We start from the raw sequence: 12,633 nt of genomic DNA, 5'->3' as shown, positions 1-12,633 counted from the left end.
CCATCCTGTGATTTACCATCCCAAGTCACCCAGGCTGCTTCAGTGCCTAGTGGGAATCAATAGCTCCCCCTTGAAAGTGCCTCATCCCTTTCTGTGATATACAGAGAAGCTGATGACTAGCCACAGGACATAACTTAGAGCCATTAGGTAGTCAGTGACAGCCATCAGGTAGTTAGTGACATGAATACTGCTGATTTTTAGAGGTCTAACTTAACACTTAAAGTACTGTGAGATCCCAGAAAGACACGTGGTACATACAGGTAGTATGAGGAGAAGCCAATTTTGTTCTCAGCACTTCCAAAAATATTACCCTGCAAACCTCCCGTAAGATAGGCATAATTATTTCCAGTATAGAGACGAGGGAAATGGGACTTGCAACAGGTAGCACAGTATCTTGCCTAAGATCTGAGATGACTGGGGCTGCTGAATGAAGAGCCCCAGTTATGATGTCCAAGTTTGGGATTTCAAAGACAGCCATACCTCAGGGTGGACTTTTCTATTTGTATGTGTTGATGTTGCCCGAGATATGTGTGGAATGAGATCACCAACTACTCTGAAAGGTCAAATATCTACCCAGTCTACAAAGCAGAGCAGCTTTGGCTGGTCGCCCCTATGATCTGAGGAGAAACGGAATGTCTCACCAGCCTCCTATCTGCCTGCTCTCTTTCAGTATCCCAATTCTGTAGAGATGAACTTCAAGACGATGGTGTGGGACCCAAGAAGAGGATTTGTCATCCCCTCTCATGTTTTTGTTTATTCTGGATTACTCACATGCACTGCAAATGTCAATGGAAGCGTATTCACATCCTATTACCTAGCACAGAGGTTGGGTGAGTGACTACCGTGCCCAAGGAATGACCACAATTTTGCTGTTTCATAGCTGAGCCCCCGGGTATTACTTCTTGCTTAGCCTTAATGGTATTTGATCTATTTAACTGGTATGTGTCTGTAGCATGTCCAAACTGGAATACTTAGAGCCAACTGAATCTTCCCCTTCTTTTCCTGTTCAGCAGAGCTTGGATTTGATCCAGTCCTGGTTTTGAAAAATTACCAAGTGTTGAGGTGGTACAGAACAGGAGCATTTTATTCAAACCCCACCAAGGCTTTGTTTGCTTGGATAGAGCAATATTTACATTAAAACAATTGCTGGTTTAGAATAAACCAAACAGTAGCTTTCTTTTTGCTCCTGGTCATTAAACACACAAGATCATGGCATAAAAATCTCATTAAAGCTCTGATTCACATCTTCACTTTTTTTTTTTTCTCTTGGTGATTTACTATACCCTTCCCCTTGTATTTACAGTCAAGCTTCTGCTCATAATTAAAATCTAAATTTGAAGTAACTAAATGTTAAATTTTGGACTGCCGGAGATTAATAAGAATCCACTTCTAATTTATTTTTTCTTTCTTTTCAATGTATTTTCTTTCTCTCTTCATACATCGTATTTCTCACAGAGGAGAGTTTATTGTGACTTCACTCCCATTACATTATGGCATCCTGCTATACAACTAGCACTCAGCTTTAAACAACAATGGATTTGTATAGCAGCCAAATAAAAGTCCTGTAAATCTCTCCTTTTCTTTTTTTTTTCCTTTTCTTTTTTCATTGCTAGAGTAATTATTTATTACTAGAATCATGAATGCAAAGCTAAAAAACCCATTAGGTCATCCTTGTCTAGACCCAAAGCACACAGGCAAGACCATTCTTTAGAACATATTACTGTATAGTGCTTAGAAGTGTATCTGCTATTTTGCACGACAGATAAAGAGGCAAGGCCGTGATGCAGGCTTTTTCACATTTGATGTATTTAAAGCATCAATAAATATATAAGGCCAAGATTTGGCAGTCCCATTCAAAAACGAAGGGTAGCTGGCCATCAGAGGGCAGGAGAAATGTTTTATAAAAATTGACCCTCTTTCCTGTATACAAATGTTGAGGTACTTTTGAGTTTTTTTTCTGAATGGGGAATGAAGAGAACAGGCACAAGAACAGTACCAGAATGGCTGTGGAGCTGGTCATTGAGAGTTGGAGCCAAACACGGAAAAAGGCAGAAAAATAATTCATAAATTATTGTGTCCACATATGCCCACATAGTCTGATCGGCTGGTGTTCAGGCATTTATACAACTGACCTGGCTTCTCCATTGTGTGGGTGTCTCCAAAAATTTCCATAGAAATGAAAGGAGAAGGTGAGGAATTTGGGAAACTGAAAGGAGCAGATGTTGGAGAGGCATTCAGGGAGCAGATTCCCTCTTAAATGTCATTGATGCGTAGTATGCTGTGTGTGGTTATACCTTTGCTCTTTTCGTTTCAGAGGGCAGAGTACAGAACCTAGCTCTGAAAGCAACTCCCAAAAAACTGCTGGTTGGAGAAACTCTCTCTCTGGAATGCAGAGCAGAAACCTTCATCAATGGGCGCATCGAACTCATATGGACGTGTCCAAACGGGCGAGTGAGTTGATGAAAATTCAGGATTTTGCTTTGATGCAGTCTCCTCCTCTCCAAGAAAAGGATTTGTTCATGAGGCTGAGCAAACTGACTGCTTATTATTCTGAAATACAGTCAACCATTCATGTGCCTACAATTGATTATATTTATAGTTTGAATTAATCTAGAACTTATCTACCATCTTGAACCTGCAAATTAAACTGCAAATCTCAGGCTAAATATGTTTCTCATTGGAACAAAAAAGCTGTCTCATTTCTTGTGGCCTCTTTCTGGCAAGTGGCAAGTCTCAAAGGCAGCCATGAATGCTGCAAGTTGTCAGCGTGCTCAGCCACCTTGGCATTTATCAAGTAGAGAAAAGTGAAACAAAAGCCAATTGTATCTCCTCAAATCTCACCAAAGAATTAAATTCAAATTCTCAGTGTAGGTTCTTGTGCTTTCCGTGGCATGCAATATGGAAATGCTGAATTTGAAGTAGAAGCATCGGAGAGACTGCATTCCCTTTGATGTGCTGAAACCTTTCAGTTCTCCCAAGGAAAACGGAGAGAAGAAGGGGTATTTTCCAGATCAGATTCATTTATCCAATATAATACTCATGGTTTCTTTTTATTTTAATTCAGCAAAATATACATTTCAAAGGAGCATCTAAGCCTCTTGGAAAAGTAAAATGTGACCCCTAAAATTTGATTATTTTTGGACTTATTTTGTTTACTTAAAGGAAGGATGTTGGGATATTTTTTGTTGTTGTTGTTGTTGTTGCTTTTTTTTCCTGTGAAGAAACTGTAGAAAATATAATATAGAATTTATAGAAGCTCAAGCAATACGATGTTACTGAATTTTGTTTCTTGAACCCCACCTGATGGAAGAGAGTTGTTTTTTTATGACCCCTCCTTAGATTTCTAACATGGTAAAGGAAGAATTTCTCGGCCAAATCTCTAGGATCAAAATTCTATCAGAAGAATACAATGCTTTCTCAAATTTTTCAGGAATTTGCATTGGTATTTGGCTGTCTGTTATTTGTTAGGTATCTGTTATTCTTTCAGAAAGTAGGCTTTCTTTCTAAGACAAGAAAACTGTCTGTGACCAGGAAAAAAAGAGGCACAACAGTAACCCTACAGAAGCCAACAGCAGTTTGCAGTGAGATCCCTGGGATTTTGGTCCCTGAGTAGGGCTGATCTTCGCTGCATCCCGTTATTTACCTGCCTGCCCAGGTCTCAGTAGAGAAGTGCCGCAGTTCCACTCTGTTTCTCTTTCTTATTAGGCTTGATAATGAAAGCTCACACAAGAGCTCTTCCTGCTGATTTGTCTTGTATAATATTTATTTCAGTGATGGGGAGATATGATAATTTTAATATGAATCACTGCTTTTCTTAAGTGGCAGACTTTGAAAGGATGAACAAAACAATCCCATTTGTGCTGCTTTTTGACCTCCTTTTTTCCAACTTCCAGCACCCTTATCCTAGAAGAAAAATAGACCAGAGTGGAACGGTGTATAAAGTTGGCAGCATTCTGACGATTGCAAATGTCACCATGCAAGATGGAGGCATGTATACATGCAAAACATTCAATGTAACGAGGCTGGAGGCCAATGTCACAGTCACAGTGTATGGTAAGTTCTGCAGCTAAACCAGAACACCCTAGAACCAAGATTGTTCAGCTTAAAGGATAATGCCATGTTATTAAATCTGCTGATAGGCGAATGGCATTAGGAAGAATGACAACTAGTTAAAACAACCATCAATAATGTATAATCTGGAATCATTCTAGGAAAGAGTCAGTATCCAGCACTATGTTTTAAAAATACATCAGAGAGTTCCAGACTGAGATATCTGAGGACACGGCTTAACTGGGAGCTGAACTACTTTGAAAAGGCTGGCACCAAGCGTGGTTGTGGATGCCCTGGAAAACCTGGCCTGCTGGCATTCGCAGGGAGAAGATACCCCAGGCATTTTTACACACTGCTCCAGGGCTATGGCAGATGCCAATCCTCTGCTTTAAATATAAACTCTTTCGTTTGGAGATAGAATTCACTGGCTTTGGAGAGCTTTGCTGGGAACTTGCTCTAACAGGTTGTCATTCCATTTGGCGATCTGCAGAAGCTGCAGATCTGTAATTGCAAAAAATCCAGGGTAGACACGGCGCTATTCGAAGATGGGAGCACTACACTGTGGTAGATAGATCTGCCATTATTTGTCTTTCTGTTTTTTTTCTTTTTCAAGACAAACCCTTCATTACGGTTTCACATAAGAAAGGGCCTTACTATGAGATCACATCAGGGCACAAGTCACTGAAACTAGCTGCAAAGGTGGACGCCTTTCCTCGCCCAACTGTTACCTGGTGAGTACCACGATCCTGAGCAAAATCAGAAGAACATAACCTTCTTTTGGTCTCCTGTCTGGAACAGATTTTCACTGTTCCTTATTTAACAAATAAAAGACAGGAGATTTGGGAGTACTCACAGCTGTCGTCTCACAGTTCAGCCAAAATATAACTCCTTTTGGTAGTGCTTTCTGAAGCTGGGCAAGCCATATCTCTTTCCCATACTCTTTTTCATAGACTCATGGAATCATTCAGGTTGGAAAGGACCTCTAAGATCATCTAGTCCAACCTTTAGCCTAGTACTAAAGTCTGTCACTAAACCATGCTACTAAGTTCTACATCTACACATACCTTGAAGACCTCCAGGGACGGTGACTCAACCACTTCCCTGTGCAGCCTATTCGAATGCTGCACAACCCCTTCAGTAAAGAAATTCCTCCTAATATCCAACCTAAACCTCCCCTGGTGCAACCTGAGGCCATTTCCCCTTGTCTTATCAGTTTTCCCCCTTTGTCATACAAAAAAAGGGTTCCTATAGGAAAAAGGGGGGGGGGGGGGGTCATTTACACTGGATGCAGAATTGTTTGGAAGATTCCAGTAGAAAGCTACAGGGGAAAGGCTGCCAGTTTATCAGCATTAGTGGTAGTCTGCAAAGAGGCAGTGTGTACTAGAAAGCTGCAGAGCACATTATCAACATGAGAAATTGTTTCTCTGTATCTCTTGAATAATTTACTCCAACTGGGTAGCACCAGCAATATCAGATCCTTTCAGACAGCGCAATGAATCCTCCTGAGGTAACGTGTCAGCAAGTCCAGCAGACATTCATTCCTCTTGTTGCCCTTAAATCGCTTGTCCTCAACCCTGCCACTTGTTCTGTGCTGTGTTTTACAACCCCACCTTGTACACCTCTAACAGTATGACAGCTGCTGTAGCTTTGCGTGTCCTGGCAGGGAAGGCAGCCCGGGTGAGTTAGCACCTTCAGGGCGTGCTTCTCCCTGGCCAGCCTAGTGCTGCTTCGGTGGCCTGGCACTCAGTAAAAGCTACCGGTCAGGGATGGGTTTGCTCTATTCTTCTAGCAGTGAAACATGAAATTCTCTGAAATTCAGTGAAATCAGTGAACTCAGCATGCCAGGAGATATTTTTAATTGCTGCTGGTTTTTAGGAGATGGAAACCTTCCTGGGAGTTGAACGAGGACCATCCCCTTTTCCTGTGCCAAGGCTTTGTTCTCAGGGCTCAGCGTGGAGCAGCTTGGTGGCTGCCTGGGACCACCAGAGCTGCCTTCCCTGTGTGCTACAGCTGTTGATGTTGGAGGTCTCTCAGTGCAGTTGTTTAAACGACTGCAAAGGAGGTTTCCAGCATGCTAAGACAGTAGGACACGTGCCCCAGCTTCTCCTTCCCCCAAACCTAAAGCTCTGTGTGTGGCAAAGTCTGGCCTACTTCGTATTCATAACCCAAACGAGCATGTCGGGTTAGCAGTGAAGAGGAGAAGGCCACGTAGGCTCAACTATCCCACTTGTAGTTAGAGAAGGTTCAGGACTGTAAATTCTTCACTGACCTTCTTAACGACCGTAAACTCTCCAGGACACAGACATTAGCTTTTTCAGAAACAGTAAAGGATCTTATGTACATGTCCAAAACCAACTGTGATTAATTCCCATCTTGTTTTAAAACTGATGACACAGATTTTGGCTAGCCCATGATTTACTGCACTGAGTGTTGCACATGTAGCTGCTGTTTGCAGTCCAGCATAATCTGGGGGAAGCTAGATGTGTATTTCTGATTATAGCTGAGCATGCAAAAGCACTGATAATTCAGGTTCATTAAAATTTCTTTCTCCTGTTTGTTGGATGAAGCCCACAGCACTGCAGATGCTATTCAGTTTTAGTGAGGAAGGATAAAGCAATAGCTGGGCCATTCAAGCAGTGCTTCCAGGCCTGTGTTTCCCTTGCTGTTGCTGAAGGATGACTCTTTATCCACTCTAATTTGGGTACCAGTTAAGTTTTTTGAGGGCTTAATGGGCATGTGCACACAGGATGAGCTTTGATGAGACTTTCAAAACAGGTACAAAGACGGCAAACTGATCAAGGATAACCATACTTGCTATGAGCCTGACCCACTGAAATACAGACTGGGCATAAGAGATGTGAGACCAAAGCATGCCGGGAACTACACCATCGTCTTGAGCAATGCAAAATATGGCCTGTATAAGAACCTCACCATGCAGCTGGTTGTGACAGGTAAGGCCTTGATGCTTATCGTAACTTCTGTTGAGTTCTTTCTCTTTTTTTCATGCAATCCTATTTTACCAGTCAGCAGGAACAAGTGACAAGTCCCCATGTTTAGCTGATAAGAGCTCATACAATGTGGCACATAGATTACCATCTTATTTAGGAACCACTGAAGATCCATCTCATGTCACCCCATGCTAAATAGATGCAACAGAACAGAGAGCTGATATGAGGAGTTAGTCTAAAACCAGGTCATCTAAAGCCACTTTCCACTAAGCTATTGCACCTCAGAAAGAGACTGCAGCATCTTTTTGTTGGGACAGTGCTTCTGCAGAGGGAAACAGAGGTGGCTTGAAAGTGAACAAACTTGTAACAGGAGTTTGGGAGGATATCTAATAGTGAGGTCTTGGAGCTGGGGGCACAGTTTCCCAAGAGAAGTGGTGGAAGTTCTATCCCTTGAGATTAAAAACTAGCTTGGGCAAAGCACTGGAGAACATCCTGTTGGGATAGGAAAAGTCCCAAATGTGCTGGCGGAAGGAACTAGATAAGCTACCCTGTCTTTCATGTCTCTTCATCATCCTGCTACAGAAATACTTTCAAAGTCTGTATTTTATGTGTTGTTATTTATCTGCTGGGAGCATTCGAGAGACAGGTTCGTTTTCAGGGGGATCCAGAGAAAACTGACGTAAACTGTGTGCATTGAAGCTGTTTTACTGGATAGAGAGGGAAAATAGATACTGGAATCACATTTATTAATCTCCCTCGCTGGGATAATGGAAGACAGAGCCACATTGTCTCTTTGCACATCCACTGCCTCTTTTCATCCACTGAATTTGGGAACAGAGACTGAATCACAAGGCCAAGCAGGAGTTCAGCAGAGGTCAGCTCTGCTTGCTTTTGTATTTCCCGAGTTTGCTCAGCCGGTGAGATAGATAAAGATAGATAAAGATAGATAGACTGATGTAGGTTTGTGTTTTTTTTCTATGGCGAATTATTTTCTTTTTCTCTTCTTTATACCTAAAAATATTCTCAATTGTCCTGTTTTGAATTACTTATGTACTGTTGCACTATGTAGCTCCCAGTATTTGTGTTTTTCTCATTTCACCTTTCACAAAGGAATAATGCCTGACAAATGGAGAACTTGTTACTTAGGCACACTTGGCCTACTGAAAATGCTAAGATACGGTACCTTGCACCACCTTAAACATCACTTTAAGGTGTGAATCGGGACTGGAGAGAGCTATGAACATGTTTACGGTCAGCTACTGCAGCTCAGCTGATGAGCAGGAATGTGTTAAACTGCGGTGATTTGTTCACTGGGGGTTGTTTATCCATACAGTGGTTTTGCTGTCTTGTTAGAGAACGGAAATGTTCAAAGGAAGAGAAAATTAAGAATGATAATAAATTATCTTGTCAAGGTAAATATTAGTGTTTGCATGCAAAAGAGAATGTTAGTTTGAAGAGTAGCCTTTCCAGAAATAGGCATATAAAAACAAACAGACCTTGTCTGTGTGAGCAAGATGCTATTTCAGGATTAAACCATCCCATGCTATTAACCACAGTAGAAGCCTTTCATCTTTCTTGTATGTACAAGCATGTGGTATTCCGTCTCGCACACACAGTGCATGCCTAGCATGGTGCTCATTGTTAGCCTTTATTTCAGAGCAGCCCAACAAAGACTTCAATCAGCAGTAATTATTTCATTGCAAAACACCCTTTCTCAAGAGTAGGCCAAGTCCAGCAGCTGCAGGAATGTTGCTGCCTGGAGAAGGCACTCACTGCATGGGGAAGCACAGGAAGAATGAACAGCAGGTGCTTCTTTCCTGGTAAAACAAGGCCACCCCATAAATGAGAGCGTGCAAAGGAAAATATTTGCCAGAGTGCCATTGTTTTTAAGCAAATGACTGGAAACAAGGCGGGTATTTGCCTTGACTGTGAACAGGAATGACTCAAAACTCCTAGGAAAGCTCTCTTGCTTTTGCCAGGCTGTCCTCTGCAGCACTAACCCAGAATGCTATACCTGAAGCACTCAACCCAAGGACAGGGTCATTTTGTCCAGATGCATATGGGAAGAGATCAGAAAAGGAAAATTTTGTTCTTGAAGCTTATCCAACAGCAGAAAACAGACTTTTTTTCTTGTGCTTTTGGTTGGAGTCAAGGGACTGCCTCTTTTTCAGATCTGAGCATCATTTGCTTTATATGCAAAAAACAACCTGAAGCTCCAAATTGAATGCAGATTTGAATTTTTCCCTTAACTTCTCCAGAAATAACCTGACACTTCATCTCCAGTCATCATGACTGATACCCTGGTACCACACCTGAATAGATCAAAGTGTTTGGAGCTTTAGCAGACACTTAGACATGCAGAAGGAGGCCAAAATGCTTTATAGATATTTTATGCAGTGATTACTTTGCCCACCACCAAAACAGAACCACCTCTGAGCTGAGAGGGGTGATTAAATGTCTCTGCTTAGACCACAGGCAGTCTGCAATTACCAAAGCTGGAATTTGAACGCAGGGATTAACAGACTTCATGAAAAAATCCTCTTGGGTTTGCAAGTCAACACAGTGATAGGAGCATCGGGTTTGCATCACGTCTAAAAGGTGGTGTCTGTGGCAGTCCAGCACCTGATAAGCCTCACGCTGAGTACACAACCATGAAGCAGCTTCCTATTACTGGAGAGTAACATTTCTTTTCGAGTAACAGCATTATTCCCCAATAGCCAGGGCCAGTCTTTTAAATCTCAGAGTTGCATCTGGGAACTACAGTGAATTCTGATCTATAACATTAAAAGAAGATGGAAAATCACTTAAATAGACTTTTGAATGAAATGCTAAATGTCATTTGAATGCCTTCTTTTCCTGCAAATGGTCACTGCATTGAAGAAATTATAAGCAAGCATACAGCCCCCTCTCCTGTGAGTCTCTTCAGGATAAAACACCGTTCATTTTCCTGAGTAGCGCAGGCAGTGTAATTGGCAGTCAGCGTGCTGTGACAAACCCATCACTGTCAATTCAAACTAGGTGTAGAGGAAGTTTAAAGCTAATAGTGCTGTGAATTGTCATCCACAAACAACATACAAATAGCATAGGACCCTTACTCATCAAATTGCATTATATTAATTTTGCAGTGTATTTTATTCAGTAATAACAGCAGCAGAAGAGACCCCTTTAAACAAGATGAGAACAAGATAAGAAATGATGTGCTGAGCCCTGCAAGATAGGAGCTTATACGCAGTGCATCTCTTGACCTGTTAAAAGACCCACACTGCTGCTGGCTTTCTTTGGAGTTGCCTTCCATGTACTTAACTGCAGCCAGCACAGCAGTAACTGGCAGAAAGCGTGCATTGGATGCTCACTCCATAGTAATGAGCAAAATATTAGGAGCTATTTCCCCCGATGTTTGATATGGCCATAAAACTGATGAGGATCTGCAGAGAGCACAGATGTCCATCCTTGCAGTTCCTTGAAGGCAAGAAAAAGCAAAAAGTGCAAATAACTCCCAGAGCTGCTGGGTAGGAGCTGATAGCAATGCTGGCCTCAGGCGAGGACCTGGTTGACAATATGCAGGAAGGAGGTGTGTGAAGATGCGCACTTGCTGCCTGGCCTGGAGGAGAATCACGCTGCTATTCAAAAAATGTCTCTTTAAGAAGTGGCTTAGCTGTGCCTCTGGTCACCCGTGCTCCCATTGCAGCTGGAATTTAATCTTGCAGGAGCACATATCTCCCTTGTGGAGTCGTGTTGGCTCATTGTAGGACTCAAGCCCCCAGGAGGTAGCTGACTGCGTTTTCAAAACTCTCCTTCTTTACATATTTACACATCAAACACTGTCCAAGAAGCGGCGGGTTGCTGTGTTTTTGTTTTGTTTGGTTAAATTCTTATTGAGAAAAGCTTCAAGAAAATAATGTCCTAAAGAATTTGGAGGGGAGGGAGCAAGAAGAAGGAACAATCCTAGCAAACAGCTGGTGGCTGCACATCTGAGTCAGCCAAGAAGGAGAAACGTGGGAGAAAAGAGTTATTGCGGGCTGGAGTACAAAGCTGTTTCAGAACAAAACAAAAACAAAAAATCCCCAAATCTATTTATGGGCAAGCAGGCTGCACTTCGTTCTCACCCTTGCCCAAGTCATCTGCATGTACCAAGGTTCTTGCTGAGCCCTTTATGGAGCAGTCAGCATGCTCTGACCACCACGTTGTCAGTGAGGGTTGTATAGAAGCACAAGTTAATTGTAAAAAATGGGATGAATAATCTCCTTCACCACTTTGCCTTTCTCCTTTGTCCCAAAGTTTCTCTCCTGTGCTCCCTCAAGACTCCTCCAGCAAGTGTTGCTTTGGGTTCCTGCTGCTCTAGTCAGTTAAAGTTACATTCCCTTGTACAGCCTTGATCCCCCAAGCTCTTGCACTGTATCCACAAGAAGTGCAGGACTAAGTGCTAGTAACAGGCTCACCCAAGAGCAGCAGTAATTTGCAGGCTCCGTATGAATTCCTTCTCCCCTGGTCAAGGACTGTGCGGAGAACTCACATGTGCATTGCCACGTGCTCCTTGTCACAGCAGCGAGGTGACAGCTGTACCTTGGTGTCCATTACTAGGGAGAATTAGCTCCAGAGCACTTAATGATGCATACGTTGCCCTGTTCTGTAGTCAGGCCAGCTCTTCATATTTGGTTTAAAATCAAAGGCAAAGGGAGTTCTGTGCCTGACCTACTTCAGCTTGCAAGGGATGAGTTGACATCAAAGGAGTCCCCAGTGATCTCCACAATAAATACGTGGTGATCCACGTGAACAATACCCTGTCACCTTAACCAGATCCAGAAATAGTCTGCAGAGGGAGACGAATCCTCAAGATGAGTTTAATGCATCTGGGCTGTGCCAGTTCAGAGAAAAAGAGCTCTTGGAGTGGTGGATCTCACTTAAAGGCAGCTGAGGACAGAAGGGAGACTCACGGGGTCTTTTGTGCACGATAGGCCACTGAAATCTCTAAACTGGACATCATTAGGCTGCGAGAAACATGGATTTCTTTGGATTATCAGCGTAACCCAACTGATGATTAGGTGAAAGGACTGAGCCAGATAGAAGAAACAGAGCTAAATAAAACGTTCTACCTTCACCTTGCCTTCATGCTTCGATATTCTGCCAGGACTGGTTGTCCTTTGTGTATCATATCCACCTCCAGAGTAGCTCCTTGGAAGAGGACCCATTCAGGAAAAGCCAAACTAGAAAATCTGATTTTCCATCTTCTGGGTCAGCCAAGCAAACTAGAAACCCCAAAATAAAACACAGCCAGTCTCCTTCCAACTGTTATTTCAGTGTGTTCCTCCCCCAGCCCATCGCTTTGCTTTCCTCCTGGGCACGGTCAGCACTGGCTGCAGGCAGCGTGTTGGGTGGGGAGGACGCTCAGCTGGGAAGAGCAAGTGCAAAGACATCATCACGCGGTGCTCGGTCTGTCCTGCTGGTCCCATTTATCAGGCACGGGCAAGGGAGAAACAATTGACTTTTTCTGGGAGATACATGAAAGAAAAGAAAAAATGCAGCAGCACAAACAGACACTAATTATGAGCAAATTAGGAAGAATTTTCTCACTGACATCACGTGGTCCCTGCGCACTTGCAGCTCCACAGCCCAGCCTCTCTTTAGCCTCTGCGCG

General features: G+C 42.8%; 2 protein-coding genes across 8 annotated transcripts in view; one reads left to right on the top strand and one right to left on the bottom strand.

Moving 5' to 3' along the window:
* The window catches only part of LOC310880783 (uncharacterized protein), a 302,960-nt gene that overhangs the window by 124,783 nt on the left and 165,544 nt on the right, over positions 1 to 12,633 (bottom strand). The window lies entirely within an intron of this gene.
* LOC310880776 (vascular endothelial growth factor receptor kdr-like) overlaps positions 1 to 12,633 on the top strand; it is a 137,059-nt gene that overhangs the window by 57,327 nt on the left and 67,099 nt on the right. For all 3 annotated transcript variants that reach the window (XM_083797100.1, XM_083797098.1, XM_083797099.1), the window contains exons 5-9: positions 671 to 830; positions 2,315 to 2,451; positions 3,894 to 4,053; positions 4,664 to 4,781; positions 6,826 to 7,001. In XM_083797100.1, the coding sequence (XP_083653226.1) occupies positions 671 to 830; positions 2,315 to 2,451; positions 3,894 to 4,053; positions 4,664 to 4,781; positions 6,826 to 7,001 (751 nt within the window). The remainder of the gene's footprint in view (positions 1 to 670; positions 831 to 2,314; positions 2,452 to 3,893; positions 4,054 to 4,663; positions 4,782 to 6,825; positions 7,002 to 12,633) is intronic.

The sequence above is a fragment of the Anser anser genome (genome assembly GCF_964211835.1).
Source record: "Anser anser genome assembly, chromosome: 13".
In the NCBI taxonomy this organism is placed as follows: Eukaryota; Metazoa; Chordata; class Aves; order Anseriformes; family Anatidae; genus Anser; species Anser anser.
This window is presented reverse-complemented; position numbering and strand designations above follow the sequence as displayed.